This window comes from Heterodontus francisci, chromosome 18 (genome assembly GCF_036365525.1).
Source record: "Heterodontus francisci isolate sHetFra1 chromosome 18, sHetFra1.hap1, whole genome shotgun sequence".
NCBI lineage: Eukaryota > Metazoa > Chordata > Chondrichthyes > Heterodontiformes > Heterodontidae > Heterodontus > Heterodontus francisci.
In genome coordinates this window covers 11,555,245-11,573,996 of record NC_090388.1, presented here as the reverse complement: position 1 = coordinate 11,573,996, position 18,752 = coordinate 11,555,245, and the positions used below count along the sequence as shown (strand labels likewise).

The following is an 18,752-nucleotide window of genomic DNA, read 5'->3' as shown; positions in this document are numbered from 1 at the left end:
AATTTCTTCCAGTGAAGCGGTCATACCTGAAGCATTAACTTGTCTGTTCTTTCCGCAGATATTGACTAACCTGCATTTTCTATCTCCCCTCTCAGCAGATTTTCAGATGGGCAGTGACATCATCAGTACTTGCATTGGTAACTGCACACAGCTTGGCTTTCCCTCAGTTTAACATTGCTCAATTGTACTACTTTTAGGCACGTGTAGAAGATCTGACTGACCAACTTGCAGCAACTAAGAACAGCCTGAAAGCATGTAAGAGCAAGGAAGCGAACACAGCAACCGAACTGGAGAATTTAAATGGAGAACTTCAGAAAAAACAGCGAGTTCTAAACAAACTGCAAACGGAGAAAGATGAGTTGGAGAAAGAGAACGAAGAACTAAAGAAAAAAATTAAGAGGCTGTGCAACAGCATGCAGGTCCAAATTTTAATCTGCCTCTTACTCTCTGTGTGATTAGAAAATTATCCTATCCTCCATTTCAATCAGGATTTTTAGCATTTGTGAATAATTTTACAGCTCCACTTAGGTCATTTTTTTTGCTAATCTTCATAAAATATTGCTGTAGGAGAAGTACATACACCAGTTGGTTTCAAGTGAAATATTCTCTCTCATTTTCACATCCATTTAAATGCTTTAAGCAAAAAATGCCTTCAATAAGATCATAGCTGAACTTCTACATCAACTCATTATGGGTAGCACAGTGGCGCAGTGGTTAGCACCGCAGCCTCACAGCTCCAGCGACCCGGGTTCAATTTTGGGTACTGCCTGTGTGGAGTTTGCAAGTTCTCCCTGTGTCTGCGTGGGTTTCCTCCGGGTGCTCCGGTTTCCTCCCACAAGTCCCAAAGACTTGCAGGTTGATAGGTTAATTGGCCATTATAATTTGCCCCTAGTATAGGTAGGTGGTAGGGAAATATAGGGACAGGTGGGGATGTGGTAGGGATATAGGATTAGTATAAATGGGTGGTTGATGGTCGGCACAGACTCGGTGGGCCGAAGGGCCTGTTTCAGTGCTGTATCTCTAAACTAAACTAAACTAAACTAAACTCCACTTTCCGGCCCAATCCCCATTTCCCTCGATTCTCTTAGTACCCAAAAATCTATCGATCTCCCTCTTCTAGATACTCATTGACTATCCACAGCTCTCCGGGATAGAGAATTTCAAAGATTCACAACCTTATTTCTCCTTATTTGAGTCCTAAATGGTCATCCACTTGTCCTGTGACTATGATCCCTCGTTCTAGATTCTCCAACCAGGGGAAACAGTTTCTCAGCATCTACCCTATCAAGCCCTCGAAGCATTTTATGCATTTCAATGTGATCACATTTCATTCCTTTAAACTCCATAAAATATAGGTTCATTCTACTCAATCTGTCCCCATAGAAGAGCCCTCACATCCTGGGAATCAATCTAATGAACCTTCGCTGCACCCTCTCCAAGGCAAATATATCCTTTCTTGGGGAAGGATATATTTGCCTTACAGAGTGTAAGAATTGGGGAAAAGATTAAAGATACCTAGTGGCCAGAACCTACAACAACATTGTGACTGTTGACATAGCAAAACTGAATGGGAAATATTTGCAACAAGAAATGTTCATACAGAAGCATGACCCAAAATTGTGACAACAGGAAATTTTGGTTTGTTGCATGGCAGCTTGCTAGTCCTGACAAGTTGTCCAAAAAATGTCTTTGTTAGCAACTGTAGCAGCATCTAAGGCAGGGCCAATCTTTAGAATGAAGATGACAAACGTGATGGCATCAAGCAAATATTAAATGCAAATACAAGTTGCAGCAAGACCTGGACAATATCCAGGCTTGGGCTGATAAGTGCCAAGCAATAACCATCTCTAACAAGAGAGAATCTAACCATCTCCCCATGACATTCAATGACATTACGATCACTGAATTCCCCACTGTCAACATCCTGGGGGTTACCATTGACCAGAAATTGAACTGGAGTAGCCATATAAATACCGGGGCTACAAGAGCAGGTCAGAGGCTAGGAATGCTGTGGCGAGTAACTCACCTTCTGACTCCCCAAAGCCTGTCCACCATCTATAAGGCACAAGTCAGGAGTGTGATGGAATACTCTTCACTTGCCTGGATGGGTGCAAATCCAACAACATTCAAGAAACTCGACACCATCCAGGACAAAGCATCCCACTTGATTGGCACCCCATCCACAAACATTCACTCCCTCCACCACCGACGCACAGTGGCAGCAGTGTGTACCATCTACAAGATGCACTGCAGCAACGCACCAAGGCTCCTTAGACAGCATCTTCCAAACCCGCGACTTATATCACCTAGAAGGACAAGGGCAGCAGTTGCATGGGAACACCACCACCTGCAAGTTCCCCTCCAAGCCACGCCATCCTGACGGAACTATATCGCCGTTCCTTCACTGTCGCTGGGACACAATCCTGGAACTCCCTCCCTAACAGCACTGTGGGTGTACCTACCCCACATGGACTGCAGTGGTTCAAGAAAGCAGCTCACCACCACCTTCTCAAGGGCAATTAGGGATGGGCAATAAATGCTGGCCTTGTCCCACGAACAAATAAAGAAAAAAGGGCAATTTACATATGTTCTGAGAATACCCAAGTCTTTATGTGGAAACACAGCCAGAATATTAATGGTGGTTATGTCGGTAAATGTATTTTAAAATTTCAAACTTGCTTGCCATATTTCAGACCAAGACCGAGACTGACAATAAACAAACCATAATAGATGAACTACAGAGAAAGATTAAAAGATTGGAGTGCGAACTCGACAAGAAGGTGGCGTCTGAGCAAATCGAGAGGAAAGTTTTGAAAGAAGACAAGGTAAATTTCCACAGCTTGAGATTGATGTAACTGCTTCTCATTTAACACCAAGAAAGACCAAATATTAAGTTGCAAAATAACTGAGTAATTTAAGATCCAAATACTCTAGACCAGATTTTATAGAATTTTTAATATGACCAATTTGCATTGAGATAAATGAAATCCAGACTTACTCCTTAATAATACTGTGCTAATATTGAAAGTTTGTGCCTGACCATTTCCCATTCCATAAAAAAATGCCTTTTTTTTTTGTTATTACTGAATCACAGAATAAAGTGGTACAGACTAGTTTCCAAATATCCCATCAAATAATTCTGTTTCCATGTCTTCAAATAATTTTTTTGTGTCTGGTGATCAAAAATAAAAATTCAAATACTTTTACATGATAAGTTTGCATTTAACATAGTGGGCTAAATTTTACTAGCACCGCCCCCCACCCCCCCCCGACCCAACGTCTGGGGTCGTGGCAGGGTGTCCTGAAAAATGCTTCCGGGAGAGGCCCGCCACAGGGCGACGCCGTGAAGGCACGCCCCATTTTACCAGCGGCGGTGAGGCCTCCGGGCGGCGGTCCCTCCACTCAGCAAAAAAAACTAATTAACATATTTAAGTAAATGATAATTGAAGAATAATTACTTACCTTGCCGCTACGGTTGTCCCACGCCGCTATTCCAGCCAGTTGACGGATGTCCCGTGCCTTCGGCAAGGCGTGACACTAATAGGGAGGGGGGGAGGAGTGAAATTTTCAGGTCGGTGGGGGAGGGAGTGGGGAAAACTACTATTGGCTGAGGGGATGGTGGGAAAGGGTTGAAGGGCAAAGCTAACAAAGTTCAGCGGGGGGGGGGTGCAGGGGGAGTTCATGATGGGAAGAGTTTTTTTGTGTGTTGGAAAGACAATAAATGAAGTGTTTGGTCATTGGGGGGGTGGGAGAGGGGCTTCGATCTTTTATTAAATTTATAAATGTAAATATTCCCTCCATTTCACTTTAATAATTCAAATGACCTATAAGGGTTTGAAGCCCTTTAAAAATGGTGCCGGCGCCAGCGTGGTGGCACCGGACACCATTGCTGGGGTCGGAGTGCCTGCCCCCTCCATGCAAATGATCCGCCGCGCAAAATATCTGCGCACTTTTTGAAGCTCACCGCCAGCTATAAAAATTCAGCCCAGTGTGTTAGCCGTGTCTCAGTGGGTAGCACTCTCGCTTCTGAGTCAAAAAGTTCTAGGTTCAACTGCCACTCCAGGGCTTGAGCACAACAATCTCGACTGAGGGAATGCTGTACTGTAAGCGCTGCCGTCTTTCAGATGAGACGTTAAACCGAGGTCCTGGGTGAGCGTAAAAGATCCTGTGGCAGTATTTCAAAGAAGAACAAGGGGGTTATTCCTGGTGTCCTGGCAAATATCTATCCCTCAATCAACATCATCAAAAACAGATTATTGCTTTTGTGGGAGCTTGTTGCACACAAATTAGCTGCCACATTTCCTACATTACGACGGTGATTACACTTTAAAAGATACTTAATTGGCTGTAAAATACTTTGAGACATCCGGTTGATGTGAAAAGTGCTATATAAATGCAAATCCTTTTTCTTTCGCAGAGCAAGAGCAAACCTAGATTGACCAAACACACTCTGTAACCAAGGGAATTCCTTAGGACATAAACTAAGGATAATGTGGAGGCCTTTTTGTTGCAACATTTTCAGATCTTTTAATCTGTTTTCACTGATGAATTCTTTATATTAAGCAAGAGTAAGAATCTCTTTTGTTTTGAGCACATAAAGGCTAGGTTCAAACTGCTTTCAATAGATTATAATTTGATTGACTAATCTAAGGAACCAATAGTCTTTAGCCATGTTGCCATGGCAGCTCTCGGCTGGAGTCTCAAGATACACAATCAACAAAAATGAAAGTACTAGCGCTGGAGTCCTTTTTGACGGAGATAAATGTCTGTTTAGGTCAGTATTTAATTAGCCAGGGCTACTAATGGAGACTGCTTAAAAAAGGTGGTGTTTTTTCTCTATTGTTAACAGCGAGGTATTGTAATATGACTTTTTTCAGTTGTTATTCTTACCCTCTAGTTGTGCAAAGTTGAAACGATCTAACTCTTAAGAAGTTAGGACAGCTTTAGATTTCCACAACACCAGACATGGCCCAAAGATTGCTGGAAAAGTCACTGCGAGTTTATGGTGCATAAAAAGCCCCAGCAACTTGTGGCAAGGAAGAGATAGGCCGTGAGTTCTGATTTGCCAGAAGTTGCTGGACGATTGTTGCTGCTCTGCCATTAGCCTTGATAAAACCCAAAAAATTACCATCTCATCTTGCGCCTCGCCATTGCGTGTCTTGAAATTGCTGGATTTCACTGTGAATACAAATAAATCTCGCCGTAGCCATTTAGGGCTGGTAATTTATGTCTGAAGGACCCTGTTAATGATGTGATTTATGTTCTTGGCTTGCCACTAAACTTGGAGGACTAGAAAGAGAACAGTTAAATCTGTGGTGCCTCACTCTGCCTGGTAGCAAATTGTTCCTAGAGGTTTCTTAAATTTAAATTTTCTTTTTATTGTCTTTTTCTCTCCCTTTCTCCTAATCCAATCTTTCCCTCTTTCTATTCATCTTTCTGTATCTAATTTAAGGGGAGGCATAGTGATAATGGTAATGTCATTGAACTAGTAACTAAGAGGCCCAGACTAATACCCTGGTGACATGGGTTCAAATCCCACATCAGCAGGTGGTGGAATTTAAAATTCAATTAATTAATAAAAATCTAGAATTGAAAGCTAGCCTCAGTAATGGTGCCATGAAACTATCATCGATTATTGTAAAAACACATCTGGTTCACTTATGTCCTTTCGGGAAGGAAATCTGCCATGGTTACCTGGTCTGGCCTACATGTGACTCCAGACCCACAGCAACGTGGTTGACTCTTAACTGCTCTCTGAATTGGCCTAGCAAGCCACTCAGTTGTCGTGGGCAACAAATACAGGCCTTGCCAGCAATGCCCACATCCCATGAAAGTATTTTTAAAAATTGATTCTAACTTACTCTATTTCCTTCTCTGTCATTCCTCTGTTTCTTTCCATTCTGAAATTTGATTGGTTAGACTATTGGACCTGGCGTTTAAGAGCTCCCAGATGCCCCATTGACCCTGTTAATCAATTTGCATTTCCAGCACTAATATAAAATGATCAGAAGGGTGAAGTACAGAATCCAATTCACCACGCTCACTGCATGATGCCCCACTCCAGTAATTTCTGGTCCATTATAACACTAAAGTAGATCTAAAACAACCTGTTCTACTTTCATACCAAGGAAGTGCAGACAGTGCTACAAAACACTGTTCCAAATCATAATGCTTTGACCTCTCTGTCATGCGTTTGAATGTAGCAAAACAGAGGGCTGAAAATCTCGATGTGGAGCATAAACTAACAAATTATTACAAAGTATTTACAACGCAAGAAGAGGCCATTTGGCCCAGCAGGTCCATGCCAGAGTTTATGCTCCACATGAGCTTCTTTGCAGCCCTCATCATCTCACTCTATCAGCATATCCTATTCCTTTTTCCCTCATGCATTTATCCAGCTTCCCCTTAAATGCATCTGTGCTATTTGCTCAGCTACTCTATTTGATAGTGAGTTCCACAATCTAACCACTTCCTGGGTAAAGAAGCTTCTCCTGAATTTCCTATAGGATTAGAGACTATTTCATATTTATGGACCCTAATTTTGGTCTCCCCCGCCAACGGAAACATCTTCTCTACATCTACCCTGTTAAAGCCTTTCATAATCTTTAAGACTTCTCAGTCTTCTCTTTTCTATAGAGAGGCCCAGCCTGTTTAATCTTTCAATGAATGAATGGAAACTACTACATCTGTGAGGCGGTGGGGGGGGTGGTCTCTCCTTTTAAAATAAACAGTCCTTTACGTGATGAACCTTTTCTCCTTTGCTCCACAGACTTCAAAGGAGGAAATTGTAAGGTGGGAAGAAGGCAAAAAGTGGCAGGCCAGATTGGAAGGAGTGAAAAACAAGCTGAAAGACAAGGAGAAGGAGCTGGAAACTGTGACCAAGCAGATCACCACTCTAAAGGAGTTGTATGCAAAGTAAGTTTTAGTTTTGCATGATTCTCTCATTCTAATGTGACCATTGATGTTTGTTATACTGTTATTGTGGAATTAGGTAGGATTGTATGAAAACAGACTATGTGCATCTGGACATATTCGTCCAGTTCTTGCCAGTAAGCTTAACCGCTGAAGCATAAAATATATTTGGTCTAAGCTATAAAATGCTTTTTTAGTTTTATTAAAAGAAAGTAGTAAAGTAAAAAATCTGGTGTACATTGCGCTGATGTTGTCTTCTCCTCCTCCCTGTTTTACGGTGGCTGTTTCAGTAAGTGGTCCTCACATCTGCATATAACTCATCTTTTTAAATAGACCAGTCAATTTTATGGACTATTATTAGACCATTTTATTAAATTAAAAAACAAATTACTTTTCATAGCATTATACATAATTAGTGAGCCAATTTTCACATAAATGCTAATTCCATCCATTTGACCTCTCTGCTTCCATCATTGATTTAAAGGCAACAACTGTTCTATTTCTGAAACCTGAGTCCTGCACGATTGGTAATTTCTTCCAGCTCAACATTGGCAAATTCTAAGCCATAATCTTTTGTTCTCATCTGCATCTACTGTCTTCTGAAATCACAATCTTGCCTGCTCAGACTAGATCAGGTGTTCAGCAATTTTGACATCATTTTAATCCTGAGGTAACCTTTATCCCTCACATCAGGTTGTTTTCGAAGACTACCTTTTTCCAACTCGGGAATGGTGTCCATTTTTCTATTACCTTTCTCCCACTGCTGCTAAAGCTGCAATCCATGCCTTCATCATGTCCAGGATTGGTTTCTTGAATACTCTCCTCAAAGGCCTCCTCTCTTGATCTTTCACAAGCCTCAGTCAATCCCAGCTCTGCAGAATGTGGCCTTTCATACTTCTGGCACTCCCATTATCCCACTTATTATCGAGCTCTGATGACTCCTTGTTCCCCAACATGTTTCCTTCAAGACCAGTGTCTTCATTTACAAATCCCTCCACAGTCTCATCTCTGCCAATCTGAGTGATGATCTCCATGCTCCTATCTCAGCATGCATCCTCTGCTCCTCTGACTCTGGCCCACTGTCTCTTCTCCATCTCTCCACTCTAACATCAATGGCTGATCTTTCAGTCACTATGCCCTTTCCTCTATGACCTCCAATTAAATCATTGACTTCAAAAGCTTCTTTAAACCCATATCTTCAGTCGTCCTCTGGTCTTTTCCCTTAAGCTTTCATCCTCAATTAATGTCCCTTTTGCATCGTTCTTAAATACCATGAGATACTCTCCAACATGAGGAGCATTATAATGAATATAAACAATTGTGCACTTTAATTTGTACATCTTCTGTGTACTGCTGTCCTTTTTTGGTGTTTATATTGGACTTTCCTGATTTGGTAATGCTCTTATATCTGCTGTATGTTGTTCTCTCACTTATTTACTATTCTGATATTTTTTCTATTTTGTCTGCATCTCTATCTCCTTGTTGATTATATAATACGTCAGCCACAGTGAAAATGCTGCCATATTATATGTGGTCTCCCTCCATCTGCTGTGTCAAAATATATACATAAGTTAAATGTAAGATTTTACAGTAAAATAGCTGTAGATCAATCCAGTGTTAATGGCCTCAGATACTGTACTCAACTGTCTGAAATTCAGTCTTAAAGCTTAAAAAAAAGTTTGAGGACTTTTTTTTAGTATAGTTTACACCTGGGCTACTTGCTCACTTTGAAACAAGGAGGCTTGTTTTGTGGACAATAGTCTTGGGTATCTAGGTTTTCTGGGTGGCATACTGTTCTATTTAATTTCAGTTAAAGAGAAATGTACATTGATGTTTTTTAACAGTAGGGATATATGCCAAAGTTAACTTCTGTTTACACCTTATGTATTTAATAGTGTTTAACTTCAAGAACTGGAATTTCTTTTGTCGCTTTCAAATTTGCAGTTCCAAAAATTATTTTTCTGTACATTTCTAATGTTGAATATGATAAATTAGAATTAAAAAGCATGTGGAACCATGAAACACTTGGGTCAAAATCCTGGAACTCCCTTCCTAACAGCACTGCGGGTGTACCTACCTCACATGGACTGCAGCGGTTCAAGAAGGCAGCTCACCACCACCTTCTCGATGGCAATTAGGGATGGGCAACAAAATGCTGGCTTAGCCAGCAATGCCCACATCCCATGAATGAATAAAAAAACACTTGCATCATTAAATATGATTATTTTTTCTTAATGACAAAAATGAAGCTAATTGAGGGAAATATACATTTAATATACTACCTGTACATATACCTGTAGTATTGCCTATTCAGTTGACAATATACGCTTTTAGTGGCAATGGAGAGACTTCAGAAGTGTACTCAACAGAGCCATCTAGTGGCCATTACTTGCAATTACATCGTTGACAGAAAAATTGAATTGGAAATGTTGACATAGCAATTTGCAACAGGAAATGTTGATCGAAAAGCATGTTCAACATTCATGACAACAGAAAGTAAGTTTTGCAGACAGGAAGTACACCCTGTACATGGCTTTTAATAACATACAGATGTTAAAATTGTGTTCAATGGCAGAGCTGACCAGGAAAGGGCATTTTTACAGAAGAAACTGAAAGCTCGTGGAATTACAGCTGATCAGGTAATAGGCGTCAGAACCATGGAATGCGACAGAGAGATTGACGATTTAAGGAGAAAGAATACTGAGCTGCAAGATCAGATTGTAAGCATGAGGTGGGTAATAATACAGACTGCTTTCAAACTGTCTTACAAAAGAATAGGTTCTGATGTAACAAAAACAAGAAATGCTGGATTCACTCAGCAGGTCTGGCAGCATCTGTGGAAAGAGAAGCAGAGTTAACGTTTCGGGTCAGTGACCCTTCTTCGGAACTGACAAATATTAGAAAAGTCACAGATTATAAACAAGTGAGGTGGGGGTTGGGCAAGAGATAACAAAGGAGAAGGTGCAGATTGGACCAGGCCACATAGCTGACCAAAAGGTCACAGAGCAAAGGCAAACAATATGTTAATGGTGTGTTGAAAGACAAAGCATTAGTACAGATTAGGTGTGAATATACTGAATATTGAACATCAGCAAGTGCAAACCTGAAGAAAACAACCTGAAAAAAACAGTGGGTGAGCAAACTGAACAAACTAAGATGAACTGAAATAAATACAAAAAAAGATTGTAAAAAATGTAAAAAGGAATGTAAAAAAAAAAGGAAGAAAAAATAACTAAAAATGACTAAAAATGAAAGTAAAGTGGGGGGCTGTCATGCTCTGAAATCATTCTGATGTTATTCTTCCTAAGTGTTCATTGTTAATCTGTTTTACTTCAATATTTCTAATTACAGTTTGATACCAGATCCTCATTAGTCAATTCCTAGATGAATATTTTTGTTGTTCATTCTGTATGCAGTGGGTATAAATGAAAGAAAGACTTGCATTTATACAGCACGTTCACAACCTTAGGATCCCCCAAAGCACTTTACAGCCAATGCAGTGCATTCAGTATAATAATGTAGCAAAATGCTGCATTCCCCGGGATGAAAATCCACAGATTTTCTGCCAGATACAGACCAAATCTCCAGCAGGAGGATTGTAAATTAGGCTGGGTCCTGGACTGTCTCAGCTCTTTCCATTGGGCCCTGTAAGGGCCTGACTTCCACCTGCTCCAAATAAGTTTGGAGGCGTCGGATGGAGGTTCAGGCAGGGGTGGATACTGCCAGGTTCAAGTTCTCGTGTCCTTTGCCTCACAGGGAAGTGGAAGCAGGCGTACTGGTTCATCGAACGGTGGAAATGGGGCCCACATGAGCATTCAAACCTTGACACACATGTACACACACACATACATACACACACCCCCACACGAAACTTAACAGGTACATTTCTGTCATCTTTGTAATGTGGAGCAAAGAGGAGTTTCTGTCTTCTGTCCAAGGAGAGGGTTGGTGGCACCAATGGGCTGAATATACGGCCTCCTGGGCGAGCCGGGTGCCAATGATGTGCCTTAGTAGTACGGGCCCCTGCCCACTTCATTTACATTAAATGGCTCTCTCAAACCCATTTTCACAGGAAACTAGTAAACTGCCCACAATCAGTTAATACAGAAAAGTTTGTGTGTGTATGTGTATCATTTAAAAAGAAAAGATTGTGGCAGAGCTGGGAAAGAAAATTCAGAAATTCACTCCACGGACCAGCTTAGTGGCCGGAGCGTGCAACTACATTCATGACAGTTAACATGGCAAAAATAAATGGTAAATGTTGACATAGCAATTTACAATGTTAAATTTTGCCACAAAAGCATGACCAAAAATTGGACAATGGAAAGGAAGGTTTATGGATAGCAGGTATGGGCCCTATGCAAGATTTTAATACTGTGGCAGAATCTTACTGCCTTAGTATTTAAGTGAGGAACAGGACCAGGTGCACCTGCCTGCGCAATCTTACTGGAGCTGGCCAATTAAGAGACTGCCTCCGGGAGCCCCGTCCAGTTAAGTTTGGCAGGTCAACTGCATGGGCAGGAGGGCCAATAGCAATGCCCAAGACACTGGGCTGCTGTCAGCCCCCCCGGAGGAGGTGGGCACTGCCACTATAGGTGGGGAATCGCAAGGGTGCCTGAAAATGGTGGCGCCCTTGGAAGACTTAAAAATAAAAGCTTAAAATAAAGTGTAACCACAGCTGCCTGGTCATTGTCGTGGAGGGGAAACCCCCCCCCCCCCCACTCTTTCCCCCACCCCCCCCCCACACAACCCCCAAAGGATGGCTTGCGGCCATGGTGCCCTTTGGCACCCATGGATCCAGAATTGGGAGGGGAATTAGAGGAGGCCTTGCTGACCCCCATGACTAGCCGCTGTGAAGCTACCTCCAGTAACCTGCTGGGCTTTAGCTTCAGCGGAGTACCAGGCCGCCATCAGGAAGATCCTGCTGATGTCACCATTTTGCCCCTAAGTGGGTGTTTAATTGCTCCTAATTAGCTACCTGCCACTGCTGTGCAGGTAGCTGATGCTGTCTCACCCTGCCTCCAGCAAGATTTCATCGGAGGCAGAAACACATCGGGGAGTTCTCCGACGCAAGATTTTCTAAAATTCCCTCCCCACCTCCAAAGCTGCCTCTGTGTGGCTGAAACGACTCTGCCCTATATGTGCCCAAAAATATAATTTCAAAATAAAATGTATGTTCTTTTGTGATGATAGGCAGTGGTTTCAGCGTTAGTTATTTCAAGATTTATCACCCAGTTGCAGAAATCAAGTAATCTGTTGTGTTCGTTTAGCTTATTGAAGTTGTGCAAAAGCCTAATAACTGATTTATCAATGTGGAACAAAGGAACAGGAGTAGGCCAATCTGCTTCTTTATCTGCATCTTAACTCCATTTAACCGCCCTGATTCCCTTAATACTCTTACCTAACAAAAATCTATCAATTTCAGTTTTGAAATTTTGACCCCCAGCCTCAACAGCTTTTTTGGGACAGGGCAGAATTCCAGATTTTCATTACCCTTTGTGTGAATAAGTGCTTCCTGACGTCACCCCTGAATGGCCTAGCTTTAATTTTAAGGTATTCCTCCTTGTTCTGGACTCATCCACTAGCAGAAATAGTTTCTATCAAATTAAGTCCTTTATTAATCTTAACCTCAATTAGATCACCTCTTAATCTTCTGTATGTGAGGGAATACAAGCCTACACTATTCAACCTTTCTTCATAATTTAACCCTTTAAGCCCCTTCTTAGAAATATATTTATTCCAAATAAAACACCTTTTGATGCATTACCAATTCTTCCTCATTAGGTGCATATTCTACTGCAGAAATAAGGGCACACAACATTCTTTTCTTTCATGGGATGTGGACATCGCTGGCAAGGCTACCATTTATTGCCCATCTCTAATTACCCTTAAGCAGGTGGTGGTCAGCCTGCTTCTTGAACCGCTGCCGTCCATGTAGTGTAGGTACACCCACAGTGCTATTAGGGAGAGAGTTCCAGGATTTTGACCCAGCAACATTGAAGGAACGGCAGTGTAGTTCCAAGTCAGGAAGGAATCTGATTTGGAGGGGAACTTGCAGGTGACGGTGTTCCGCTGCCCTTGTTCTTCTCGGTGGTATGGTAGAGGTCACAAGTTTGGAAGCTACTACTGAAGAAGCCATGGCAAGTTGCTACAGTGCATCTTGTAGATGGTACACACCGCTGCTACCGTGCGCTGGTGGTGTAGGGAGTGAATGTTGAAGGTGGTGGATGGGGTGCCAATCAAGCAAGCTGCTTTGTCCTGGATGGTGTCGAGCTTCTTTGGTGTTGTTGGAGCTGCACCCATCCAGGCAAGTTGAGAATATTCCATTTCACTCCTGGCTTGTGCCTTGTAGATGGTGGAAAGGCTTTGGGGAGTCAGGAGGTGAGTTACTCGCTGCAGGATTCCTAGCCTCTTTCCTGCTTTTGGAGCCACCGTATTTATATGGCTGATCCGTTAGGTTTCTGGTCAATGTTGACCCCCAGGATGTCGGTGATGGGGATTTCAGCTATGGTAATCCCACTGAAAATCAAGGGGAGATGGTTAGATTCTGTCTTCTGGCACTTGTGGCATGAATGTTACTTACCATTCATCAACTCAATCCTGAATGTTGTCATGGTCTTTTCAAAGTATTACTGTCTTAAGAGAAGATGTTTTTGCAACAACACAAAATTGTGTTTGTTTTTTTTTTACCCCAGGCAACAGCAAGCTTTACCACGGGATTCGGTGGTGGAAGATTTAACATTGAAAAATCGTTATCTGCATGAAAAGCTCCAAGCTTTAGAAAGGCAGCTATCAAAAAGCGAATTTTCCAGGCCATCAGTACGTAATTGTTTTAATGCTTTAGGAACACTGTACCCAACTGAATCATAGAATAGAATCATACAGCACAGAAAGACCATTCGGCCCATCATGCCTGTGCTGGCTCTTTGCAAGAGCTATCCAATTAGTCTGACTCCGTTCAGTGCTTTCCCTTTGAGGGAAAAAGTAATTCATTTTTGTCCAGCACAATTCATCTGAAATAAGAAATTTGAAAGAAATTTGAGTGTAACCAAATATAGTGAAAGCACAGGTTGGGAATTACTCTCTTCGCTAAAACAGTGGACACACAATTACTGCTTATCTACTATTTCCACTAGTTGTTAATCCATTTATTTAAGATGGGTTAGCACCTCTATTCAGGTAATGGACAGAGGAATGTTCTAGAAACATGTTAATCCTTGACCACTAATATCCCCAAACCCTTGTATGGAAACTATATTGTGATATTTTTATTTAAATCTCCCATTAGTTTGAACTTGGTTCCAATACAAATAACTTTTTAAGTTTTTGTAATTGATGTATCAGCTGGACAACAAAATAATTGAAAAAAAAGTCTCCTTACTGGAAGCCCAGAGATGGTTAACTTTAACACAGCATTTCTTAAATTACTTTTAAAAGTCTAAAATGTAGAAGGTGCTTTGACTGGATTGGTTAAAGAAAGTGCAGTCGATATTTCGAATGTGGCTTTTACTGTGTTTATCACGTCTAAATCTAAAATGATTTCTGTATTACTGCATATGCCAGATCATCTTTCAACCGACTCTCTTCCTTTCTCTCTCATATATTACCTGTCTTCTGCTTCTATGCAATATGCGTGTTGTCAATGCAGACATCGGATCCCCGTGCACATATTGAATCTAAAGGACCTGCTGTCCGTGAAATCAGCACTGAGAAAAGCATAAAACTGCGAACCAGTAACAAAAATTTAAAGAAATCGAGATTGGGCTTGCGAAAGAGTAATCAGATTTGTGATGAGCAAGAAAATACATCTTCAAATGGGACTGGCAAAAATGCTGGGCTGGCCAGTGAAAATAATAAGCACTTCAATAATAGTAGGATGCCTTCAACTTTGAAACCAGATGATGCATGTACTGAAATCCAGACAGAGGAGCTTTCTCCAAATCCAGCAGGTGATACAGCTGATGGGGGTAATATAAATGGAGAACGACCCTCGATTGAGGAAAAGACAGAAATGGACCAAACAACTGAAAAGGAGAAATCGGAGCAGGGATCTGACAAAGACTTGGGTGAAGATATCGAACAGCCTCGAGTAAGTGATTCTCCATTGGTTGCATCAAGTGACGAGGAGAGCGCAAGTAGCAAGAGTGAACCAGGTATTGCAACAGGAGAAGAAGTGGAACAGACAACAGAGGAAGATCCCACGGAAGATCAGGGAGGAGTGGAATTTGAGAAGCCCAGAATCCCTGAAAAGCAGCTTCAGGTTATCCACCCATGAAATCTAACAGAATATCCTCTATCCCACCCCAAATAGTAGATTTGGTTTTTTTCTCAATAACAAATCCGTCCAAAAATCTGAAATACCAATAGTGTGTATATCCCACCAAAGTAAATTCCGACCTTAGTTTTACTTACTAGTCCATTCATCCATTACTTTACTGTTAGATTTATATCTGGGTTTTACTTTAGAAGTATCTTTCTGTACAGTACTGCATATGGGGGAAGTGATATTTCTGAAGACCTGTTCTGTTGCTGTACTCTAGACCTCCGGAATTGGATCTGATGCTTCATCTCAGAAAGAACAAGAACTTCAGAGAGAGAATCTCAGACTCTCCGCAGATAATGTGGAGCTGCGTTTTCAACTGGAGCAGGCAAATAAGGACGTGCCACGATTAAAGGTAAGCAATGCATTAGCCCACATAATATTCAAAGTAGGGAATGCAGGAATCAATGGGACTTTTAAAATTATTCCCAATATACATCCACTGAAATGAGTTTAAAATCTTTATTTTTTAACATGGTATTACTAGACAGATCAAAGGATTCATTTTTAAGCTGTACATGTAAAACTTAAGTTGTGTTGCTTGTTTCTTACTTTTCCCCAGGATCAAATAGTTAATATGCAGGAAATGCATCAAGTTCTCAAGAAGGAGAATGCAGAATTGGAAAGAAAGCTTGGGAATGTCCGAGGGGTAAGCGTGATACTTTCTTTCCACAATAGTTATGTGTGCTAACTAGTGAATGTACACTGTTAACAAATTCCAACATGAAAAATTTCATCCACTAGATTCTTTTAATATCTTCACAAATTCATAGAATCATACAGCCCAGAAGGAGGCCTTTCAGCCCATTGTGTCTGTGCCAGCTCTTTAAAAAACTTTTTTTATTCTTTCAAGAGATGTGGGCATCGCTGGCAAGTCCAGCATTTCTTGCCCATCCCTAATTTCCCTTGAACTGAGTGGCTTGCTGGGCCATTTCAGAGGGCAGTTAAGAGTCAATCACATTGCTGTGGGTCTGGAGTCACATCTAGGCCAGACCAGTTAAGGGTGGCAGATTTCCTTCCCTAAAGGACACTGGTGAACCAGATGGGTTTTTGCGACAATCGATGATGGCACCATTACTGAGCCTAACTTTCAATTCCAGATTTTTATTAATTAATTGAATTTAAATTCCATCAGCTGCCGTGGTGGGTTTTGAACCCATGTCCCCAGGGTATTAACCTGGGCCTCTGATTTATTAGTTCAGTGACTACACCACTGTCTACTTAGTTCCACTAACCCCCCCCCCCCCAACCCCGTTCTTTCTCCGTAGCCCTGCTAATTTTTCCTTTTCAAATATATAGTTAATTCCCTGTTGAAAGTTGCTATTGAATCTGCTTCCAATGCTCTTTCAGGCAGTACATTCCAGATCATAAAACTCATGTAAAGAAAATTCTCCTCATCTCCCCTGTTTCTTTTACCAATTACCTTAATTCTGTGTCCTCTGTCAACTGACCCTTGTGCCACTGGAAACAGTTTCTCCCTATCTACTCTATCGAAACCCCTTATAGCTTTGAACACCTCCATAAAATCTCCTGTCATGCAGACCCCACCACCTGCCAAAATGAGGCATATTAATTTTGTCATGAACATTGATTTGAAAACTGTTGCTGAAGTGAAGAAAGGACTCGTTTTAAAAAATCACCAGGCCCTTGACTGGAAAGACATTGCATATTAACAGACAGTGCTTGTGAGGACAAAGGGGTTACTTCCCTTAACCGATTTAACCCACAATAGACTTCAAGCACCAGACATTGAAGGTAGGTGAGGGAGCTCAGAGTTCAGGATGACTGCTGGGGTGGCTGAATCCACAAACAGATGTGGTCAGACCAGCTGGTCACATGACTAGCCTGCTTGGCAACCTGGTTTTTTCTGAATTGTACAAACAGTTTGAACTCAGAGACTGCTGTTTGCTCCTGGTGTGAAAAGACCACTCCTGTCTGCTCCCATCTCTTTCTCACAAACCTCTGGACCCACTGAGGACACATGAACTTCAAGAGAGAAAAGTCTCCGCCACGAACAAGGTTTAAGAAGAATACTGGGCTCCAACAAAAAGCAAGACCTACCCACAATCAAGGACTTTACAGTGAGAGAAGCACAGTAAACAAAACCATCTTCAGATAATGCCTCAAACTTTTCCACTTTATTTCTTCTGCTTTTTTCTGTCTCTATCGATATGTGTATCGCGTAAGTATGCTAGCGTGGGCACATTGCGTATTCATAGATGTTAACCGAATTAGAGTTTAAGTTTAATAAATTTCAACCTTTTTTCTTTAAACCTAAAAAAAAACCTGTTTGGCTAGTTTCTTTGCCTTATAATTGGAAGTTAATGAACAAGGATTCACTAAGGGGGAGCTAAAAATCAGGTGTGTTTAAAATTAAACCCTACGGTAAGACCAGGTGAAGGCTGAGAGGGATACCCAGAACCCTTTCTCACCTGGTCGTAACATCTCCCCTTAACCTTCTTTGCTCTGAGAGGAACAAACCCAGCTTCTCTAGTCTCTCCACATAACTAAAGACCCTCATCCCTGCTACCATTCCAGTAAATCTGCTCTGCATCCTCTCCAAGGCCTTCCTAAAGTGTGGTGCCCAGAATTGGACACAATACCCCAGCTGAGCCTTAAACAAAGTTTTAGAAAGGTTTAGCATAACTTCCTTGTTTTTGTACTCTAAGGGCTGGATTTTACGCAGGCGGACAGGAGCTGGTCACCGACGTAAAAGTCGGTGGCAAACCCGCTTCCACCTAGCCCAGGGGTCTATCCCGCATTTTACAGGTCCCCGGGCTTTAATTGTTCCAAGGCGGGATGTCACCCACTTGAGGGAGGAAGTCCCACCTCTTGGAGCTGCCGGCCAATCATCGGACTGCAGCCCAGCCGAGGACATGGAACCAGGACTGCAGGTAAGTTTGGGTTGACTCACCGGGGGAATCGGTCGGGCCCCAGTGAGGCAAGGGTGGTCGTATGGGGGGAAGGGGGTGGTGCGCGGACAGGCTGCCAGGTTTGAACGGTTGGCCTTTCACGTCCCCAGGATTCCTGCTTGCCACGGGTAAAATCCTACTTAAGGGCCTTGATTGGCCTGGGGCGGACAGCCAGTTTTTCGCCCCCTCCCCCACCTACCCTATGTAAAGTGGGGCAGGAGTGGGTCGGGAAGGCCCCCCGGAGCCACCCGCTCAATTTTGCGCCTCCCTGCCCCCACCATCATCCGGTTCTCTAATAATAAAACCAGGAATCCCATATCCCTTTTGAGCAGCCTTCTCAACCTGTCCTGACACCTTCAAAGAATTGTGTACATACACCCCCCCCTCCCCCCCTACAGTCTCCCTGTTCCTGCACCCACTTTAAAATTCTACCATTTAGTTTATATTGCCTCTCTTCATTCTTCTCACCAAAATGCATCACTGGCTTGTCAGATCTGCTCTTTGGCAATTTGATAAATTTACAGGGTGTACTGTGGTACCTAGATTGTCCTGCTAGTGAGTATGTGCATGCTAAGAATTTGTCCCTTTAACTGCTTTCATGATTCCAA

The 18,752-nt window shown here is 42.1% G+C and overlaps 1 protein-coding gene across 8 annotated transcripts in view; it reads left to right on the top strand.

The window, feature by feature from the left end:
* The window catches only part of cep290 (centrosomal protein 290), a 249,852-nt gene that overhangs the window by 207,855 nt on the left and 23,245 nt on the right, over window positions 1–18,752 (top strand). For all 8 annotated transcript variants that reach the window (XM_068050269.1, XM_068050268.1, XM_068050270.1 and 5 more), the window contains 7 exons: window positions 198–419; window positions 2,694–2,825; window positions 6,770–6,915; window positions 9,488–9,643; window positions 13,608–13,731; window positions 15,453–15,587; window positions 15,795–15,881. In XM_068050269.1, the coding sequence (XP_067906370.1) occupies window positions 198–419; window positions 2,694–2,825; window positions 6,770–6,915; window positions 9,488–9,643; window positions 13,608–13,731; window positions 15,453–15,587; window positions 15,795–15,881 (1,002 nt within the window). The remainder of the gene's footprint in view (window positions 1–197; window positions 420–2,693; window positions 2,826–6,769; window positions 6,916–9,487; window positions 9,644–13,607; window positions 13,732–15,452; window positions 15,588–15,794; window positions 15,882–18,752) is intronic.